The sequence below is a fragment of the Bubalus bubalis genome, chromosome 11, assembly GCF_019923935.1.
Source record: "Bubalus bubalis isolate 160015118507 breed Murrah chromosome 11, NDDB_SH_1, whole genome shotgun sequence".
NCBI lineage: Eukaryota > Metazoa > Chordata > Mammalia > Artiodactyla > Bovidae > Bubalus > Bubalus bubalis.
In genome coordinates, this window is record NC_059167.1 from 79,772,857 (window position 1) to 79,796,441 (window position 23,585).

A 23,585-nucleotide genomic window follows, 5' to 3' on the forward strand; every position below is an offset into this window, starting at 1 on the left:
AGATGCATCACAATGCGTGCTGAACACCTGTGCAAAGGTTAAGAAAACAAGGCACCAATCATCTCTGAATAATTGAGACAGATGGTGTTGCCCTCATAAGTGCACGTGTGTGAGTGTTGAGGGTTTTGGAGAGCACTAAAACAGGAGGCCTGAGTGAGGTCACTTGTAAGCAAAGAATAGCCGTGCTCTCCACAATTCTTTATGACAAGCAATGATGACTTTCTAAACTCAGCATAAAAGTGAAAGTTAGTCTTTAATGAACTGAGAACAACACAAAAAATTCCCCAAACTTTGTATGTGCTGTGCTGTGCTTAGTCACTTCAGCTGTGTCCGACTGTTCGCAACCCCATGGACTCCTCTGTCTCAGGCTCCTCTGTCCATGGGATTCTCCAGGCAAGAATACTGAAGTGGGTTGACATTTCCTTCTCCAGGGGACCTTCCCAACCCAGGAATCGAACCCAGATCGGGTAGATTCTTTACTGTATAAGCCACCAGGGAAGACCAATAATACTGGAGTGGGTAGCCTGTCCTTTCTCGAGGGGAACTTCCAGACTGAGGAATCAAACTGGGGTCTCCTGCGTTGCAGGCGGAATCTTTACCAGCTGAGCTACCCAAGTTTGTTAAACTTTACTATTAAACTTTTTGACTTTTACTCATTGGTTAGGCTTTCTTTTCTTAAAAGTGTTCTTTTAAGTGTAAATTTTAAGTGTAAATTTTTTCCCTTCTTTCCTATAACCCCTTGCAAACACTGATCTTTTTACTGTCTCCATAGTTTTGCTTCGTCCAGAATATCATATAGTTGGAATCATATGATATGTAGCTTTTTCAGATTGGTTTCTTTCTCTTGTGCATGTGTGTGCTCAGTCGCTTCAGTCCTGTCTGGTTCTTTGTGACCCTGTGGACTGTAGCCATAACAATGGCTATGTAACAATTTTAAAGGTTACTTTCCATTTACAGTTATTACAAAATATTGGCTATATTCTCCGTGTTGTAACAATACATCCTTAAGCCGACCTTATACCCAATTGTTTGCATCTCCCACACCCACACCCCTCTACTGGCCCTGACCCCACTAATAACCACCAGTTTGTTCTCTGTGAGTCTGCTTTTATTGTTATATTCACTACTTTATTGTGTTTGTTAGATTCTATACACAAATGATATCATACAGTATTTGTCTTTCTCTGACATATTTCACTTAGCATAATGCCCTCCAAGTCCATCCCCGTTGCTGCAAATGGCAAAATTTTGTTCTTTTTAATAAATTACCATATTTATAGCACAACTTTTATAAATAAGGATTTATTTTGAACTAAAGAAATGAAAAAAAAGCACAAGATGAAATTTGTCAATTTTTTTAAGACATAAATTTCCATCAAATGACATTTTAAGAGTAAGAGTTTACTTTTAGCTTCCATTCAATCTAGGCAGTGACTGTTTTTTTCTGACTACTTTCTTCATCAGGAAGCATGCAGTGAATGGGACTGAGGATTAGTGATGCTGCAATTGTTGGTCTGAAGGGGTCTTTGTTGATGGTTTCAGTCCACTAGGGGGCACTGTAGGCTTTACCGGATATGAAGACCTTTTCTGATGATTCCAAAGATGAAACAGTCTGTAAGGTTTTCTATGTAGAGGATCGTGTCATCTGCAAATAGTGAGAGTTTTACTTCTTCTTTTCCAATTTGGATTCCTTTTATTTTTTTTTTTCTGCTCTGATTGCTGTGGCCAAAACTTCCAAAACTATGTTGAATAGTAACGGTGAAAGTGGGCACCCTTGTCTTGTTCCTGACTTTAGAGGAAATGATTTCAATTTTTCACCATTGAGGATAATGTTTGCTGTGGGTTTGTCATATATAGCTTTTATTATGTTGAGGTATGTTCCTTCTATTCCTGCTTTCTGGAGAGTTTTTTTTATCATAAATGGATGTTGAATTTTGTCAAAGGCTTTCTCTGCATCTATTGAGATAATCATATGGTTTTTATTTTTCAATTTGTTAATCTGGTGTATTACATTGATTGATTTGCAGATATTGAAGAATCCTTGCATCCCTGGGATAAAGCCCACTTGGTCATGGTGTATGATCTTTTTAATGTGTTGTTGGATTCTGATTGCTAGAATTTTGTTAAGGATTTTTGCATCTATGTTCATCAGTGATATTGGCCTGTAGTTTTCTTTTTTTGTGGGATCTTTGTCAGGTTTTGGTATTAGGGTGATGGTGGCCTCATAGAATGAATTTGGAAGTTTACCTTCCTCTGCAATTTTCTGGAAGAGTTTGAGCAGGATAGGTGTTAGCTCTTCTCTAAATTTTTGGTAGAATTCAGCTGTGAAGCCGTCTGGACCTGGGCTTTTGTTTGCTGGAAGATTTTTGATTACAGTTTCGATTTCCGTGCTTGAGATGGGTCTGTTAAGATTTTCTATTTCTTCCTGGTCCAGTTTTGGAAAGTTGTACTTTTCTAAGAATTTGTCCATTTCTTCCACGTTGTCCATTTTATTGGCATATAATTGTTGATAGTAGTCTCTTATGATCCTTTGTATTTCTGTGTTGTCTGTTGTGATCTCTCCATTTTCATTTCTAATTTTATGGATTTGATTTTTCTCCCTTTGTTTCTTGATGAGTCTGGCTAATGGTTTGTCAATTTTATTTATCCTTTCAAAGAACCAGCTTTTGGCTTTGTTGATTTTTGCTATGGTCTCTTTTGTTTCTTTTGCATTTATTTCTGCCCTAATTTTTAAGATTTCTTTCCTTCTACTAACGCTGGGGTTCTTCATTTCTTCCTTTTCTAGTTGCTTTAGGTGTAGAGTTAGGTTATTTATTTGACTTTTTTCTTGTTTCTTGAGGTGTGCCTGTATTGCTATGAAGTTTCCTCTTAGGACTGCTTTTAAAGTGTCCCATAGGTTTTGGGTTGTTGTGTTTTCATTTTCATTAGTTTCTATGCAAATTTTGATTTCTTTTTTGATTTCCTCTGTGATATGTTGGTTATTCAGCAGCGTGTTGTTCAGCCTCCATATGTTGGAATTTTTAATACTTTTCTCCTGTAATTGAGATCTAATCTTACTGCATTGTGGTCAGAAAAGATGCTTGGAATGATGATTATAGTAAAGTTGTAGGATATAAAATCAACACACAGAAATCCCTTGCATTCCTATACACTAATAATGAGAAAACAGAAAGAGAAATTAAGGAAACAATTCCATTCACCATTGCAACGGGAAGAATAAAATACTTAGGAATATATCTACCTAAAGAAACTAAAGACCTATATATAGAAAACTATAAAACACTGGTGAAAGAAATCAAAGAGGACACTAACAGATGGAGAAATATACCATGTTCATGGATTGGAAGAATCAATATAGTGAAAATGAATATACTAACCAAAGCAATTTATAGATTCAATGCAATCCCTATCAAGCTACCAACAGTATTCTTCACAGAGCTAGAACAAATAATTTCACAATTTGTATGGAAATACAAAAAACCTCGAATAGCCAAAGCTATCTTGAGAAAGAAGAATGGAACTGGAGGAATCAACCTACCTGACTTCAGGCTCTATTACAAAGCCACTGTTATCAAGACAGTATGGTACTGGCACAAAGACAGAAATATTGATCAATGGAACAAAATAGAAAGCCCAGAGATAAATCCACGCACATATGGACACCTTATCTTTGACAAAGGAGGTAAGAATATACAATGGATTAAAGACAATCTCTTTAACAAGTGGTGCTGGGAAAACTGGTCAACCACTTGTAAAAGAATGAAACTGGAACACTTTCTAACACCATACACAAAAATAAACTCAGAATGGATTAAAGATCTCAACGTAAGACCAGAAACTATAAAACTCCTAGAGGAGAACATATGCAAAACACTTTCCGACATACATTACAGCAGGACCCTCTATGACCCACCTCCCAGAATATTGGAAATAAAAGCAAAAATAAACAAATGGGACCTAATTAAACTTAAAAGCTTCTGCACAACAAAGGAAACTATTAGCAAGGTGAAAAGGCAGCTTTCAGAATGGGAGAAAATAATAGCAAATGAAGCAAATGACAAACAACTAATCTCAAAAATATACAAGCAACTCATACCTCTCAACTCCAGAAAAATAAATGACCCAATCAAAAAATGGGCCGAAGAACTAAATAGACATTTCTCCAAAGAAGACATACAGATGGCTAATAAACACATGAAAAGATGCTCAACATCACTCATTATCAGAGAAATGCAAATCAAAACCACTATGAGGTACCATTTCACGCCATTCAGAATGTCTGCGATCCAAAAGTCTACAAGCAATAAATGCTGGCGAGGGTGTGGAGAAAAGGGAACCCTCTTACACTGTTGGTGGGAATGCAAACTAGTACAGCCACTATGGAGAACAGTGTGGAGATTCCTTAAAAAACTGGAAATAGAACTGCCTTATGATCCAGCAATCTCACTGCTGGGCATACACACTGAGGAAACCAGAAGGGAAAGAGACACATGTACCCCAATGTTCATCGCAGCACTGTTTATAATAGCCAGGACATGGAAGCAACCTAAATGTCTATCAGCAGATGAATGGATAAGAAAGCTGTGGTACATATACACAGTGGAGTATTACTCAGCCATTAAAAAGAATACATTTGAATCAGTTCTAATGAGGTGGATGAAACTGGAGCCTATTATACAGAGTGAAGTAAGCCAGAAAGAAAAACACCAATACAGTATACTAACGCATATATATGGAATTTAGAAAGATGGTAACAGCAACCCTGTGTACGAGACAGCAAAAGAGACACTGAAGTATAGATCAGTCTTATGGACTCTGTGGGAGAGGGAGAGGGTGGGGAGATTTGGGAGAATGGCATTGAAACATGTATAATATCATGTATGAAACGAATCACCAGTCCAGGTTCAATGCACGATACTGGATGCTTGGGGCTGGTGCACTGGGATGACCCAGAGGGAGGGTATGGGGAGGGAGGAGGGAAGAGGGTTCAGGATGGGGAACACAGGTATACCTGTGGTGGATCCATTTCAATATTTGGCAAAACTAATACAATATTGTAAAGTTTAAAAATAAAAAAAAAAAAAAACAAACAAACAAACAAAGATGAAACAGTTAAGAGAGGAGCCCAGAGAGCATGGGGAACAGTCAAATTATAGACAGCAAAGGTGTAGAGAGGGGAACAGTGTTTGTGTAAAGTTCATCTCAGATTTCAGCTTTGTCATTATATATAAGGTTTGGAAAGCTGTAGCCCTTACTTCTGTAAATCCATAGTGAGGATGATTCTCTGAGCAGAGGTAGAGAAATAGGGATACTACTGAGCTCTGAGAGCATGGAAGCTCAACAGAAATCATCTGCATTACCTGGATTCATTTTTTAAATTTTTATCTCTGAATTCCGCAAACCCACTGACCCAGAAATTACTCCAATACCCCAGACCTCCTACCTTTTCATATATTTCCTCTAGAGTAGAAAGAACAAGAATAGAAAGAGGAAAAAATAAGGAACAAAAATAGAAGGAAAGGAGAAAAACAATATTGAATTTGAGCAAAAAAGTGTGGCCAGATCAGAATTAGCTATGGGTCAACAGGGCATCCAAGAGTTGAACAGTAGGAAGGGAGAGGTGGAAATTAAGGAAGAGTGAACATTATACGCATGTCCTGGTTTTCAACAACCAAATTCTTATTGGAATCATTTCTGTGCAAAGGCCAACTATATATCTTTGTTTCTAAATGATTTCAAGAAATTGTATTTACTTCTGCAATAAACAATGCATGTATCAGATAGTTTTCCTTGACCAGAATTTTCACATAACCGAATTATCAAAATCTCTGCCAAACTATGCAATTTGAAAAATGAGTCATCCTTCCCTATAATTCCTCAAGGTTCTACGTAATCCATCCTGACACAATTCTTCTAGAAATATCATCTACCTTTCCTTACACACTATCCCACAATCTTCTCTTACATATAGTCTTCTAAGAAAAAAAATTCTTTACGACTTCACATATAGGAAATATTGCTTTTACCTCTCTGCTCTGTCCCTCCAAACCTCAATTTTGGAGAAATTGCTGACCTTACTGCAGTCTCACTAGGCCACTGTGGGTGGAGTTTCCTGTTAAGTGAGTTGACTCACCTCAGATGTGATTGGTACTCAGTGATTCGGCTGGAACATACTGACAGTAAGAACAAAATTTCTCTGGCCCCAAGACTCTATATTCTTCAGGGTAGGGGCAAAGGCACCTCAGTAACTGGGCAAGGGATCATGAAGAGAAAATGGGGAGCCCTGCTGGGGTTTCTGTGGGTCCAGATTTGCTGTGAGTCGGGGTCATCCCAGATAGGGAACTGGGGAGTGTCCACAGCTGTCAGTGGGAGGGAGGGGGGGAAAGCTGACCTGGAGCTCCTAGATGGTCCTACATCCTCAGGTGTTTCCTGAGATAGTTTCCTGGCCTGGAAACCCCATCTGTGGCTCCTCAGTGACATCATATGTGTTTGTTTTTCTCTTTCCAAGCAGGGGTGAGGGGAGTGAAGGTGGAGCAGAGTCCTTCAGTCTTGAGCCTCCAGGAGGGAGCCAACTCTACTCTGAGGTGCAATTTTTCTGAGACGGTGAACAATGTGCAGTGGTTCCAGCAGAATCCCGGAGGCAGCCTCACCAGGCTATTTTTCATAGCTTCAGGGACGAAGCAGAATGAAAGGCTGAGTTCCACAGTGAATTCTAAGGAGCGGTATAGCACCCTACACATCACAGCCTCCCAGCTGGAAGACGCAGCCACCTACCTCTGTGCGGTGCAGGCACAGTGCTCCCAGGCGGCCTGCAGCCTGTACCCAAACTGCAGCTGCCTCAGCCCCAGCCCTCCACAGTACTACAGCATCCAAGTACCCTTGTTACATCTTTGGGTTTCCAGATTCATAATTCAGCATTTTTTCCTCTGAAGATCAGATCCTTTAGGACTGTCATTTCACTTTTTTTTTTTTTTTTTTTGCCCTTCTTCTTCCCAGAAATCTCTTGTGGATACAAAGCTCTAATATGGAGCCATTGTCATAACTGATGTAGATGCCAATATTCAATGTCCTGTTAAAACAATCTAGTGCTCCTGACAGATAAAATGTAAGCTACATATAAATTTATTTGATGGAAAATGCTTGGAAAAATATATGGTGATCAACAAATAGAAAGACATGACTCAATTTTTTGGTTAACTGCACGTGTGTGTTCCTCCAAAGTGAAAAGGGAATTAAATGTGTGTAATGCTTTTAAAATTTGTATTCAGATTTTTGAGTCCTGGTAATAACAAATATGAGAAAAATAATTTTTTATGTGAAGACAAGGCAGAGACTGGAGTGATGTGTCTGAAAGCCAAGGAGCACCAAACACTGATGGCAGTTGCCACAAGCTAAGAGGAAGCATGGGAGTTTATAGCAGCTTTATTCATAATTACCAAAATTTGGGACTAACCAAGATGTCCTTCAACAAGAGGATGCATAAGTAAATTGTGGTACATCCAAACAATGGAATATTATTCAGTGTTAAAAAGAAATGGGCTGTCAAGCCATAAAAATACAGAGGAAACTTAAATGCATGATACTAAGTGAAATAAGTCAATCTAAAAGGCTGCCTACTATATGATTCCAACTAAATGACATTCTGGGAAAGGCAAAATTATAGAGAGTGAAAACCAGTGATTGCAAGGATTGAGGGGAGTGGAAGGATGAATGGGCAGAGCACAAAGGATTTTTAGGAGTGAAACTACTCTCCGTGATACTATAATGGTGAACACATGTCACTATACCTTTGTTAAACCCATAGAATGCACAACACCAAGAGTGAATCCTGGTAAACTATAGACTTTGGGCGATTATAATGTGTTAATATGGGCTCATCAGTTGTGAGAAATAGACCCATCTCATGTGGAAGTTGACAAGAAGAGAGGTTATGCAAATGTGGGAGTGGGAGGTATATTGGAAACCTCTGCATCTTCTCTTTAATTTTTCTGTGAACCTAAAATGATCAAAAGTCTCAACAAATTAGATTCAGATACATGAAACTAATTTGTATGAAGAGTTAAAGCATTTTAGAAAAATGGTGCCACTAGAAACGTTGAAAGTGAAAGTGTTAGTCGATCCATCCTGTCCTACTCTATGTGACCCCATGGACTGTAGCCTGCCAGTCTTCTCTTTCCACGGAGTTCTCCAGGCAAGAATACTGGAGTGGGTTGCCATTTCCTACTCCAAGGGATCTTCCTAACCCAGGGATTGGACCCAGGGATGGACCCAGGGATCGAACTCAGGTCTCCCGTATTGCAGGCAAATTCTTTACCATTTGAGCCACCAGGGAAGCCCATTAGAAACATTACCTAATGAAACTTTACCCTGCTTCTTGTAAAGAAGATTCCAAATTTTCATTTTGCACTGGTTCTAAAAATAGGAGAAAGACAGACGCCAGAAAGCAATTTGGTTGCTTTAGAAAGAGCCTCTTGCTTTACCTGTTGGCAACTCATCTACTTCCTCCAGGTCCTCCACTCGCGCAGATGTTTTTTCTTTTATTCCTACAAGATGAAATAAGACTTATAGAATGAATCACCAAAAGAACATCTTCTACCAGTTCAGTCACAAAGCCCCTTTGACCTCAGTGTCTGTGATGAGGCTTACATTCAGTGAGCCACGTCCCACTTTATGCCATTTTACTATGGATTTATATTTTCCTTTGTCTTATAGGAGAAATGAAATCACAGATAGGGATTCATTCCAAGGACCCTGCCTCTGTTTCAGAAGAGGCCCTAGGGTTAATTCGTGGCAACTTCAGCCCCCAAAGACTGCAGGGGATGCGAAAATAGTGTTGGGTTTCAGAGTGCAAGGGGTTTCTCCCCACTCTCTCTCATCACTTTACATTGTATATAAGCAGGCCTCAATAAAGATTTGTTCTGCTAACCCATGGCGGATGCATGTTGATGTATGGCAAAACCGATACAATATTGTAAAGTAAAAAATATATATATAATAAATAAATAAATTTAAAAATAGTATAAAAGAATTTAGAGCTAGATGAACCCATAAACAGGATTTAATTCAACCTCATTTTACAAAACAAGAACTCGATCCAAGATGACAGAATGAAAAATTATATAATTAAAAAATAGATCAAATGAGCTAGCAGTAGAAAGTTGAGGATAAACTGGATATCCTCACCTCCCCCTTAATGTTCTTTTCCTATCTCCTTCTTCCAGACCCTTGTTGCTGAGCAAAGAAAAGCTGTCTAATGCAAACTACAAAACTTATCTCTCTGCTGTTTAGTAATTACATTTTAGGACACATTTCAACTGTTTCTACTGTCAGTTCTCTGAGAAAGCAAGGGGCCACTAAAAACCAGCTTAGGGGAGACAGTCTGAGATAACAGGCAGTTGAAATGTAAAATGATCTGCTCTCTGTTACTCTCATCTTTGGCTTACAGGTTCCTTTTAGAGAGAGTTTTCCTCCATAACAGGCAAATGAAAATGGTATATTGGGTGAACTTGATAATTTCATATATATATATATATATATATATATACACACACACACACATATATTTGTTTTGTTTGTTTAAGAGAGTGAATCATGGTGCTTTTATAAATTAAAAACTATATATCAGGCCCATCATTGAATAAAGAGCAACAGCATCTACCTCTTTTCAGCTTATAAACAGTCAAATTCTCTATCTCTATATTCTTACTGTGCATGAGCACTTAAGAATTGATGCTTTTGAACTATGGTGTTGGAGAAGACTCTTGAGAATCCCTTGGACTGCAAGGAGATCCAACCAGTCCATCCTAAAGGAGATCAGTTCTGGGATCAGTCCTGTTCATTGGAAGGACTGATGTTGAAGCTGAAACTCCAGTACTTTGGCCACCTGATGTGAAGAGCTGACTCATTTGAAAAGACCCTGATGCTCGGAAAGATTGAGGGCAGGAGGAGAAGGGGATGACAGAGGATGAAATGGTTGGATGGCATCACTGACTCGATGGACATGGGTTTGGGTGGACTCCAGCAGTCAGTGATGGACAGGGAGGTCTGGCATGCATGCGGAGGCTGGCATGGGGTCACAAAGAGTTGGACATGACTGAGCGACTGAACTGAACTAAATTGAGATTACTTCAATCTGAGACATAATTTGTTTGACCTTCGCTGTTTTTATGCATGTTCCTCGTAGGCACAGCCATGAAAAGGACATATAACCAGAGTTCAGTAGTTAGAGATGTGACCACCAGATGGTGGTGCACCTCTGCTGATCAGAACATGTGGAGGGTTCATGTGAGTGGGTTCTGAATGCATAGGCTTAGGGCAGAAGCAGAGCCTTTTTCTTATTGGCTGGGTAGACAATGAAAGAAACCACTAGAGAAAAGAAGGGATCCCTTGGTAACAGAAGCAGGTCTCCTGGTTGGAGACTGCAGGTCCACAATTGATCCTAAATGGGAAAAACAATGAAGACACCCATTGGAGCTTTAATCACGTTCTTATGGCTACAGCTGGACTGTGAGTTGAGGGTTTAAGGGAAACAGAGTGTATTAGTAGATATTCGTTAGACACTGAGACTGACTTTATTCAAGTTTCTTCTAGTTATTGTAGAAAAGGGAAAGTAAATTGTGGAACTTAATAATCTGACAACCTTTCTCCTTTCTCTGACTTCTACTTTCTCCATAGGTGTCAGCCTTGGAAACGAGGTGGAGCAGCGTCCTTCCACCCTGAGTGTCCAGGAGGGAAACAGCTCTGTTATCACCTGCACTTATACAGACACAGCTTCAGACTACTTCCCTTGGTATAAACAAGAACCTGGGAAAGGTCCCCAGCTCCTTATAGCTATTCGTTCAAATATGAGTGAAAAAAAAAGACCAGATACTGACTGTTTTATTGAATAAGACCGCCAAACATCTCCCCCTGCACATCGCAACCATCCAACCTGGAGACTCAGCTGTCTACTTCTGTGCAGCAAGGACACAGTGCTTCCCAGGCGCCCGCTACCTGTACTCATACTTGTGACTGGGGCAGCCCCCTTCCCTTGGTGCAGCCTTCAAAGTAGCATTTGTCATATTATGTGTCTGCAAGTGGAAACTGATGTGTTAGACAAGCATAGAATAAGAAGGTTAGGTTCAAGATGACCCAGAAAGTATGACACATTTTATGGATGATTGCTGCTTACTGAATTCTTGAAGGGAGTTAGCACTGTTTTGTTTCAAAATTGTAAGATTGCCTTTACATTTGCCACTCACACTCCTTTTCTATAAATAACCTCTTGGTATCAATTCACAATCCTTATTATGAGTGGTTTTTTTTTAATACTGTGTTTTGATAACAGCACTTATTATTTTTCTGATTATATATTGCATGCCAATTATAGGGAAATGTGTGATATACAATAAATATGATATTGATAATTCTGCAATCTCATAATATTGTGAATATTCAGCTTATCTTTTTAATAAATTATTGTTACAATAGGCTTATAATGTTTTTCACTTACTATTATATGTTGAATTGAGCATTCACCATTCACATAGTTGATTATCAGTAGATGTTTGTTAAAGACATAAGAAAGGGTGACTCCTGCAATGCAGGAAACCCTGGTTCAATTCCTGTGTTGGGAAGATCTGCTGGAGAAAGGGTAGGCTACCCACTGCAGTATTCTTGGGCTTTGCTTGTGGCTCAGCTGGTGAAGAATCCGCCTGCAATGTGGGAGAGCTAGATTCAATCCCTGGGTTGAGAAGATCCACTGGAGAAGGGAAAGGCTACCCGCTCCAGTATTGTGGCCTGGAGAATTCCATGGGCTGTATAGTCCATGGGGTCACAAAGAGTCAGACATAATGAGCAACTTTCACTTTTACTTTAACAAGCATACATGATATGTGAATTGTGTTAAAAACCTATAACTACCACTGTAAGTATACTTTTTGCAATTTAATGTATCCAAGATAGATCCACAAGTTCAGCTACTTCATTAATTTCATTTTTGTTAATGATTGGTTTAAAAAGGAGTTTAGAATAGTTATTGCATAGACAGCCTGGCATTGTTTCTTTTCAATATTTAAGATAAGATTATTTTAAAACACATTAATTCACATTTGGTGTGAGACTGTTAAAAAAATCTGTCAGGACATGAAGGTGTTTTGAATAGCAGAGGTGCTATCAGGAGAACCTTTCACTGAGAAGAGTAACAAAGTTGAATAACCTGGGGGAAAATTAATATTTTATATTAGTCAACTGATTGGTAGAAAAAGGTTGGGTGTTTTAGGTTGGAGAACAATTTGTGCTATGTGTGGTACTATCAGATTTAATGGAGATTCCAGGGCAGGATCTGAAAAAACTTCAACCAGTTTAGCTGAGGCTGTGATTACTTTGAGGTAAGAAGGTAAGTTCAGTTCAAATTTAAGGGGTAGGCCACTGTAGGTAACAGCCCTCTGCTGTTTGCCATTGTCGACTAAAAAGATGCACAATGTGAGAGCTAAGTTTTACTTGGGGCAAAATGAGGACTGCAGCCGGGGAGACCGAAGCTCAGATAGCTCTGAGAGACTGCTCCAAAGAGGTAGCGGGGGAAAGTCAATATTTAAGATTTTGGTGAAGGGGGAATTTAATGCAATCAAGTGCTTACTTTACAAAAGATTTTCTGCGTCACAAGGAGCTGACATCATCATGAAGGGATTTAGTGCTTTTCTAGATATGAAGAGATGCAAGGATTGGGATCATGAAATCAGTTCCTGAAAATATCTAACCACGTAAAGACCTGTTTCACCAGTTTCCCTGGAGCACAGAGTGCCTCACTTTCCACCCTCTACTCCCCTCATCGGGCGTTGAAGGTTAGCAGCTGCAGCAGCGCAGGGTTCAGTCTCTGCAGAGGCAGAAGACAGATGCCCTTGCTGTTGGTCAGTGGCTGGCAAATACTCTTGGCAAGTGCCAGTTTGTAGTTGACACCATGTTGTTTAGTAATATCCTTAGGCATGGCTTTCCTTTTACATTCTTACACAAATATTATGATCAGTAGTGGTCTTATGATCAACTGTCTTATGGAGGTCTCTTGTGGTATACTCCCTTAGAACTAGGTGCACAGAATATAGAGGCTTTTTGTGGCTTTTTTGGGCTTCCCTGGTGGCTCAGATGGTCAAGAATCTGCCTACATTGCTGGAGACTTGGGTTCAGTCCTGGGGTTGGAAAGATTCACTGGAGAAGGGAATGGCTACCCACTCCAGTATTCTTGCCTAGAGAATGCCATGGGCAGAAGAGCCTGGCAAGTCTGGGGTCACAAACAGTCAGACCTGACTGAGAGGGCTCCAATTGAATTAATGGGAACAATATAAATTCAAAGGTTTGATAACCCGATGACCAAAATCTACCATCTATTTGCCCTCTCTGAACAGACCTGGGCTGTCAGAACAAATAGAGAAGAGAAAGGGACCACTGTGACAGGACGCCATGTCTGCGAGATTCATCCTAGCCTTCTGCAAAGGGAGATTATCTTTTCTCCTACTATTAGGTCCCAAGTTAGATAAGTGAACAGATGTTGTAGTGAAAAATTATAGTGATCGCTATATTGATATGTAGGTTGAGAAAGCTGCAGTAATTGACACAAACAGATATTTCTTCTTTTCATAAAGCAATTTATTTCTATCTTAAGTGAAAGAAAGCATATGTAGGTATGAGGATAAATGATCATTACATCTTATGTTGTTTCCATAATCCATTACATGCAATATCTTAAAACAAGTTCCATCATAGACACAACAGCTGAACACAGTAGTTCATCAAATTATCACTCTTCCTTTCAATATCAAATTTGACTTGTGTTTATTTTCAGATGCAATTGGTATCAACTGAAAATGGGTTTGGGTGGACTCCGGGAGTCGGTGATGGACAGGGAGGCCTAGCGTGCTGTGGTTCATGGGGTTGCAAAGAGTCGGACACAACTGAGCAACTGAACTGAACTGAACTGAACTAAAGAGCTGGTTAATGCAAAAGGAAGTTTGGGGTGAGTGAGACACTCACCTGGTCCATAGAGAGTTGACATGAGCCACATCAACTTGCTACTCCAGGAAACCCCTGTTTCCTGTTGTGGGGCAGCAGCAGCACATGCCCAGCAGTTCTTCCCTCACCCTGTCAGGCTCACCTTGCAAGGCCTTGACATTGAAGAAGAAGATATTTTCCATCTAGTGGAAGAGCTGAAACATGCTTCTCTCCAGCCTTCTGAAGGTGGTCATGGCTTCACTGTGTTTAGGTAAGGATGGTCCCGGTGGAACTAGGCCTCCTCTGTGACCTAAGGACTGGCAGAACAGGCAGTCTTATGGGAACCCTGGGAAGAAGTGGGGTTTAAAATAGGATTTCTTTATTCCATACCACTTATTCCTGAAGTTCTGATTCTATTTTCTTTCTTTAGGATCCATTATTGCCCAGAAGGTAACTCAAGACCAACCACAAGTATTAGGGCAGGAGAAGGAAGCTGTGACCCTGGACTGCAAGTATGACACCAGTGATTCACGTTATAGTTTATTCTGGTACAAGCAGCTCAGCAGTGGGGGGATGATTCTCCTTATTCGTCAGGATTCTTCTAACCAGCAAAATGCCACAGAAGGTCGCTACTCATTGAACTTCCAGAAAGCAAGAAAATCTATCACACTTGTCATCTCAGCCTCACAGCTGGAGGACTCTGCAGTGTATTTCTGTGCACTGAGAGAGCCCACTGTGAGACGTGTGTAGGAGGGACCTGCACCAAAACCCAGGGCCCTCTCCACCTGCTGTGGGGACCAGGGCAGGGAGTTGCCAGCACAGACAGGAAGCGATTAGGGTTGCACAGGCATAGGGTTAGAGAGAAGATACTCATTCTAAGAAAATAATTCTCTAGGTTCAGAAGCCATATTCAGAGCTATGATTCATAAAAAAATCCTTATCCCTAAAATTTAGGTTTAAATTATTTATTTATTAAAAATGTAAAATTATGTATTGAGGACAAAAATTAACCACATAAAATCCTTGCCATGTAGTGATTAGTATGAGCTAGAAGAATTGACTAAGGGAATTCAGAAATGTCTGAATTACAAATCAGTAAAAATATGTGTGAATTGTTGGATTTTCATTTCAATTTATTCATGTTTTACCAAAAGTTTTCACTTTTGTCTCAGGTTCAAAGGATTTGTTAACAAAATAAGCCATTTGTTATATACAAATAAATAATATAGATGTTTATTGGAGAATTATCTATGATACATCACCAAATTGGGTTTTGACCAACATCCAGACTTGGATAGAGGTCAACATCCAGACCTGAGAGTTTTCAGCACTGGGAAGTCCCAGGTCACAGCACATCTGGGGTCCCAATTATGAAAAGAGTCCTCTCCGTGGGTGAGACTTCAAAGATTGCAGTTCAGGGCTCCCATTTACAATCCCAGGGCAGTTGCAAACTGATATCATCATCAATCTGTGACCAAATTGCAGCTCTGGTTTCATGTTAATGCTGTTCATTTAGTCATGTAAAACTTAGAGTGTTGCTAAGGCTGGGGGATCCCTCTAGGAGCTCAACAATCTCAACATTCCTTCCCCATCTTATCCATGGTGCTGGAAGCCTTGCACTCACAGCAGGCAGTTCTCACAGTCAACTCACAGTCAGGGCAGTGTCCAGGCAGGTCAGAAGCAAGGTCAGAGGCCTGTTTTGCTTTGTCTCTGAAGCCTAAACAAGACTATTTAATTTTCCTAGCAATTCATTAAATATTAATTGACTATATGTTATATTACAGGCATTGTTTTGTCATGAAATCTCTGTGTGATTTTCCTTCTTTTGAATATCATGTTTTTTCATACCACTTAATAAATTCATTCATTTTAGTTTTGTTAGCTGAGTTAATAGGACCCTTATTTACATTCTAAGGTGCCTACTTTGTGCTAATACTCATTGCTTCTTATTAACACCTCTATCACTGAATGGCTCAATTTTCATAATGTAAGTTTTTCCTGCCTCTCTTCAGTCTTATCCACAAAAAGATCAATAATTAGTGGCTCTTAGAAGGACATTTTGTGAAGTACTGTATGAATTATGTTCTGTCTCTGGTCTTGCCTTTCACTGCACACGCCTCCAAAAGCATTTTTTGCCATCATGTGGCTTATTTTGCACCCCTCTAGGCCCTCTCTTTCAATCAGTGTTACACAATCCCAAATATTCCTTCTCTCCAGTTTCCTCCTTCTACCTGAAATCCCATTTTTCTCAGTGTTTTAAAAGTTGAATGGTAATGGGTGGTTGCTAAGCGATCTTGTGTAGTAGCTGCCCCTTATATTTGTATTTGGAAAGCAATTGTGTAGAGTAGGAATCTTCTTTACAATAAGTGAGGCTGAAAAAACTGTACAGCTACAAGTAAAAGAATGAAATCAGAACACTCTCTAACATCATACACAAAAATAAACTGAAAATGGATTAAAGGCCTAAATAAAAGACCGGATACTATAAAAGTCTTAGAGAATAACATAGGCACAACACTCTTTGACATAAATCAAAATAGAATCTTTTCTTGGTCTACCTCCTAGAGTAATGAAAATAAAAACAAAAATAAACAAATGGAACCTAACTAAACTAAAAAGCTTTTGCGTAGCAAAGGAAATCATAAACAAAACAGAAAGAAAATCCCAGAATGAGAGAAAATATTTGCAACAGAATTGACAAGGGATTAGTCTCCAAAATATATAAACAGCTCATGCAGATCCATATAAAAAAAAAAAACAAGCAACTCAAATTAAAAATGAGGGGAAGACCCAATAGACATTTCTCCAAAGAACATGTACAGGTGACCAAAAGGCACACGAAAAGATGCTCAACGCTGCTAATTATTAGAGAGATGTAAATAAAAACTACAATGAGATATCACTTCACACTAATCTTTGGGCTTCCCTGGTGGCTCAGTTGGTAAAATATCTGCTTGCAATGTGGGAAACCTGGGTTTGATCCCTGGGTTGGGAAGATCCCCTGGAGAAGGGAAAGGCTACCCACTCCAGTATTCTGGCCTGGAGAATTCCGTGGACTGTATAGTCCACGGGGTCACAAAGAATCGGACATGACTGAGTGACTTTCATTTTCACTCACACAATCAGAATGGCCATCATAAAAGAATCTACAAACAATAAATGCTGGAGAAGGTATGGAGAAAAGAAGAAAAGGGAATCTTCCTACACTGTTGGTGGAAATGTGAATTGGTATAGCCACTATGGAGAACAGTATGGAAGTTCCTTAAAAAACTAAAAAGAGTGCTACCATATGACCCAGCAATTCCACTCCTGGGCATAAATCTGGAGAAAACCATAATCTGAAAAAAATACATGTACCCTAATGTTCACTGCAGCACTATTTACAATACCAAGGACGTGGAAGCAACCTATATGTCTATGGAAAGAATGGATAAAGAAGATGTGGTACATGTATACAATGCAACATTACTCAGGCATAACAAACAATGAAATAATGCCATTTGCAGCAACATGGATAGACCTAGAGATTGTCATACTGATTGAAGTCAAAGACTATTTTCATATAATATTTATAATACTTATATGTGGAACCTTAAAAAACGGTACAAATGAACCTATTTCCAAAACAGAAGTAGAGTCACAGAAATAGGAAACAAATTTATGGTTACTAAGGGGGAAGTAGAGGAGGGATAAATTAAGAGGTTGGGATTGTCATATACACACTACTAAATATATAATATAGATAGATAACTAATAAGAAACCTACTATAGAGCACAGGGAACTCTAGTCAATACTTTGTAATAACCTACATGGGAATATAATTCTAAAAAGAGTGGATATGCTGTATATGTACAACTGATTCACTTTGCTGTACATCGGAAACTGACTTTGTAAATCAACTATACTCCAGTAAAAATTAATTTTAAAAAGTCTTACATTCGTTTAACTCAAAAAATCTTACCATCCTAACAGACATTTTTTTTTACCATATTTAATCATTTTAAGTGTATAATACAGTGATATTAAATACATTTACATTATTATTAAACAGAAACATTATTCCTCTCTAGAACTCTTTTCATGTTGAAAAGCTGAAAATTTACACTCATTAAAGGGTAACTCTGCATTCCCCTGTCCCTCCAGCTCCTGACCACTACTATTCTGCTCTCTCTGAGTTTGACTACTTTAGACATCCTGTATAAGTGGAATCATGCAACACAGGTCATTTTGCGTCTTATTTCATTTATCATGATGTACTCAAGTTTCGTCTATGTTGTAGCATGTTTTAGAATTTCTTTCCTTTTTAAGGTTGAATAATATTCTAGTGTAAGTATAGACCGTACTTTGTCTATCTATTCATTTGTTGATATTTGGGTTGCTTCTACATTTTGATGGAAACATAGATATATAAATATCTCAGTATTTTGGGTATATACCAAAATTTCAACTTTTTATATAATTAGAAATGAAATTCTTGAATCATATGGCACTTCTATTTTAAAATTTTTGAGAAATATTTATCCTAGTTAATTTGAACAGCTCTCCTCTAGACCACTTTATCACAAGCCAATTTCAAGGACTAAAGAAAGCGAGTGATGAGGAGCTGTGAATGAAGTTTTGGGACTCTGGTGGTTCACTTAAACCCAGAAAAATCTGTCATCTTTGCTACAGTGCATTGCTCCTCAGGTGCCTAACAATCGATCTGAAAGGAACTTGGATATTCTTGGATATTCTTTCTAATGTGTTGCAGTCCTCTTTTCGTGAAAGGGTCAGATCTGTGATTATTTATTCACTTTTTATTAGTTCAATATGCAGAAACAAAGAAGAAAGTTGTTAACAGATTGTATTGTGTGCGTGTGTGCTTTGTTGCTTCAGTCATGTCCAGCTCTTTGTGACCCCGTGGACTGTAGCCTCCCAGGATCCTCTGTCCATGGGATTATCCTGGCAAGAATACCAGAGTGAGTTGCCATTTCCTCCTCCAGGGGATCTTCCCAACTCAGGGATCCAACCTGCAGCTTCTGCATTGCAGGTGGGTTCTTTACCACTGAGCCACCAGAGAAGCCCCTGAAAATAATCTATAGTATAAAAAACAGGGAATCAGGTTTTGCTATCAGAGAGACTTCTATTCAAAATTATTAGTTCTGCCATGAACTTTCTAGACACTTGTGAGCCTTGTTTTATTATGTAAAATGGGAGAGTGATAGATTCTTTGACATTGTATTGTGGCAAGTTATCAATAGTGTAGTTACAGGGGCTGACAAGTAGCAGTTGATTAATTAATGAGAATAACCTTAATAGATGTAGAAAAAGCATTTGAGAAAATTAAGCATCTATTCCTGTTTTAAAACTTCCAGCAAATTAGGACCTAAGGAATTTCCTCAACTTAATAAAAAACCTCTACAAAAACTACAGCAAACACCATACTTGATGGTGAAAGAATGAATGCTTCCCCCCTAATTTCAGCATTAGGGAAAGAATGTTGACTCTCACCTTTTGTATTTGGTGTTTTACTAGGGATTCTAGCCAGTGTAAAAAGGCAAAAGAAAGAAACAAAAAACAGTTTGGAAATGAAGAAGTGAACATATCTTTAGTTACAGACAGCATAATTATCTGAGTATAAAATCCAAGTGAATCTATAAAAAAACTATTAGAAAAAATAAGAACGTTAAAGTCAAATATTTGACACCTACCATATGCTCCAGGAATTCCACTCCCAGATATTCACCCAAGAGAAAAATGAAAGCGCATGTCTATTAAAAGTGTGACATAAAATAGCTCAAAGCAACTTTGTAGCAGCCTCAAACTAGAGCTAACAGAAATGTTTGTTAACAGATGAATAGATTAACAAATACTTTTATATCTATGTAATGGAAGACTTTTCATCAATACAAAGGAATGAGCCATTGATACTTACAACCATGAAAGAATCTTAATTATGCTGAATGAAAGAAGTTAGACAAAAGAGTACATAAGATTCCATTTATATCATATAAAATATGCAAACTAATTCATGACAGAAGTGCTGCATGAAAATTGGAGTAGGAGGTGGGGAGAGGATTGAGGGGAGATTATAAAGAGATGTGAGGAAACTTTTTTGGGTGATGCATTGTTCATTATCTTGATTGGAATAATAGCTTCACAAATGTGTACACATGTCAAATCTTATTAATTAGTTTACTTAAAATAAATGCAGTATAGTTTTGTGAATGTTGTGTATTAATTAAACAATTAAAAATCCAAATTTAGCAAATGTCTTTCTTCAATGTTGCATGAATCTTCTAATGTGACCTCAATTCCAAGTATTTCTCCTGTATGTTCTGGTCCTATATGTTTTTTTAATGTGTGGATAGCAACTTTCTATTTATTTTCAACCCAGCATCATCTAAACTTATTTTTTGCTTTCTGTTTAATGTGTCAATTTTTTTCAGAATTCCTTCCTAGCATAGTTTTGAGGCCATTTTTGACAACGGAGTTGGAAAATGAAGGAGAAAGGAAGGAATATGTGAATCCAAAAGAGAATCTGAGCCTGATTTTATTACTTAAATCTGCATCAGGGAAATTACTTGTACGGACTTTGGACTGATGAAGCTGCCTGATACAAATCTGTGGAGAGTAAACTCCAGGAATCAGACTGAGCTAAACTTCCATCTTTGTGTCTAGGGGGAGGCTTCCCTTGTGGCTCAGCGGTAAAGCATCTTCCTGTAATGCAGGAGATGCAGGAGTTGTGGGTTTGATTGCCTAGTCAGGAAGATCCCCTGGAGGAGGGCATGACAACCCACTCCAGTTTTCTTGCCTGGAGAATGCCATGGACAGAGAAGCCTGGCATGCTACAGTCCATAGGATTGCAAAGAGTTGGACATGACTGAAGCAACTGAGTACCCATGCATGTGTGTCTAGGGATGCATGGTTATAGGGTTTTGCAGAAGGTGTGTTCCACTCCAGAACTTCATCCTGATAGCCTTCAGGATTTTTTATTTTTTCAAAAATGAATATTCATAAAAAGTAAGCTAAAGAAGTTCTTGTTTTTGTTGCTGCTACTTCATAGCAAAAAACCAGTTTAAAAAATTTCATTTCTCCCTGATCATTCATGGCCATCTTGCTCTAGGACACTGATTACAAAAGACACTGATTACTTATAAACCAGTATCAAACTGGCTGCAACAAAACCATCTGGAAGTTTTAAAAGTTATTAACTTCTGGGAATTCCCTGGTGGTCCAGTGGTTAGGAGTCTGTTCTTTCATTGCTGAGGGCCCTGGTTCCATCCCTGGGCAGGGAACTAAGATCCGACAAGCTGTGCAGTGGGGTCAAGGAAAAAAAATTACACGCTTGGTCTCAATACTGAAAAGTACAATTCATGAAGTTATAGTTGGGATTCCTGAATCTGTCATTTAAAATCAGTCACACATTGATTCTATTATCAGCTGTTGTATGAATATCAGCTATGTCTTTAATAATTTGAAAAGCTGGGAAAGAACAGACTAACTCATGCTCCAGGCTTTTGACAGAAATCCACATTTTTAGGTTTCCCAACCTGGTGGAGGAAAATTATTTGATTAAAGTTTGGCAACAAAATGCATCACATGGATGCTAAGATAATCAGTCCTGAAGCTAGATTTTCACTAAGAGTATGGGGTTAATCTTGGCTGATTCAGATAGATTATCCATCTTATCTTGAAATCAGGGAAATAGTAGAATAAGATATTGATGTCAGATCATTCTATAAGGATTTGATAAATTCAGTTATGATAGTTCTTTTGTTTTCATGTTTTAATGGTTTTGAAATTCAAGGTTATTTGACTATTGATAGGATAGTGTGAATTTTTCCCTGAAAATATTTTATTAAAATGATAGCATTTCTTACAAATGATATTATTTTAGAAATGATAAAATACTGTATTTCAAGTAGTAGTGATCCCTGAATCAAAGACCCTTTATTCATTACTTTTGCTTGGTATAGCAAATACTTAGTGAGCATGTAATAAATGTAAGTCACTACTCTATAAATTGGGGTACAATGCTGAGAAATAGAGATTCAGTCAATACTGACAACTTATTATTACTTCCTCTGTAATCAGCCACAAAACAATTGAGACTATAAAGCACCGTATTAAAGTGCTTAATAAAACTGATATCTTCTTAGCTACAGAAATACCTGGGATGCTTTGTTAAAGAACTTCCATGTCAGGTAGTATCTTAAAACAGACCTGAGAGGTGTTGACAGCTGTTGATCAGATTTCCAAGCCCCACCTGAAGACTGGCATGTGCCTCATGGATAAAGTCAAGGATAACATTTTTCTGATTTGCAGAGGAGACCAGGATACATGCATCACTTTTCTGTCCTGTAACACCAGAAGGTGCAGTTTCCTAACACAGACACATTTTCTGTGTGAAACTAAATTTCACTGTGACTTCAACATTTCTTCATGTTAAGAGTCAAGAACGTTATTCAGAGATACTCTAGAGATGAATTCTTCTTCAGGCTTAGTGACTGTAATACTCTTCCTACTGGGTAAGCAAAATGCCTCCAAAAATTTAGATTCTTACCTCTGTTATGTCAACAAAACCTTTAATCATAATTTTATCCCAGAGCTTTATGCCTAAGATCACGCAGAATTCTTTTATTTTTCCCCAGGACAAACCTGTGGTGACTCAGTGACCCGGTTAGGCAGCCAAGTGACTCTTCCAGAAAAGTCTGCCGTGACCATCAATTGCACTTATTCAGTCACTGGGTACCCCACTCTTTTTTGGTATAGTCAGTATTCAAGAGAAGGTCCACAGATACTCCTGAAAGCCACGAAGGACAAGGAGAAGAGAATCAGCAAAGAGTTTGAAGCCACATACCACAGAAAATCAAAATCCTTCCACTTGAAGAAAGCCTCAGTCCAAGAGTCAGACTCGGGTGTGTACTACTGTGCTCTGAGTGACACAGAGAAGGGAACTGCAGGGGGAGCTGAGCGCACTCTGAGCAGCAGCGGGGCCTGGGTGCTGAGCGTCTGACTATCTGATCCACTCTGTGGCACAGTCTATGGTGTTTTGTCTCAGTCTCTGGTTGATGCAAAACTCATACAAATGATGAGGGCATGAGAATCAGAAGTGAATATTCCCCATACCCAACTCTCATTAGTGAGTTTAGCAAAAGAGTATGACACCAATAGCTCCTTGTCCAGGAACTATTACATATATAAAGTAATTTCAGGGTAAAGTCATGTAAATAGTGAGACTTGGGGCCATTGAAAAAAGAAACAAGAAGCATTGGGATGCTGCTGTACCCTTGCAGAAAAATTTAGAGACCAGAAACCTCAATTACATTTGAATAACTAGGGTGGATGACGTGTTGTGTGTGTTTGTATGTTCCAAGGTCATTCAGGGAGTGAAGGTTGAAAATAGGAGGACTAAAATATATAAGCAGAGACTACCTATGTTCTCACCAGTTCCTGTATAATAAGCAGTGATCACTTCCCAAACCCAGCAGAAAATTGGAAGCTAGCCAGTGATGAATTGAGCAATGGCACATGTAAGTAAGAAAGCCAAAATAATTAAAAATTTAAAATATAATAATTAAGTATTCACTTTAGGGAACTAAAATATTATTTAAGAAAGTAACATACCCATAGTCTTTAT

The 23,585-nt window shown here is 38.6% G+C and overlaps 1 pseudogene and 1 gene segment (V, D, J or C); both read left to right on the top strand.

The window, feature by feature from the left end:
• Positions 1-6,223: 6,223 nt before the first annotated feature.
• LOC112587976 lies at positions 6,224-7,037 on the top strand (annotated as a pseudogene).
• Positions 7,038-13,997: 6,960 nt separating this feature from the next.
• Positions 13,998-14,816, top strand: LOC102391857. The segment is given in 2 exon segments: positions 13,998-14,233; positions 14,393-14,816. Coding segments are annotated over 2 exon segments (369 nt in total).
• Positions 14,817-23,585: the final 8,769 nt, after the last annotated feature.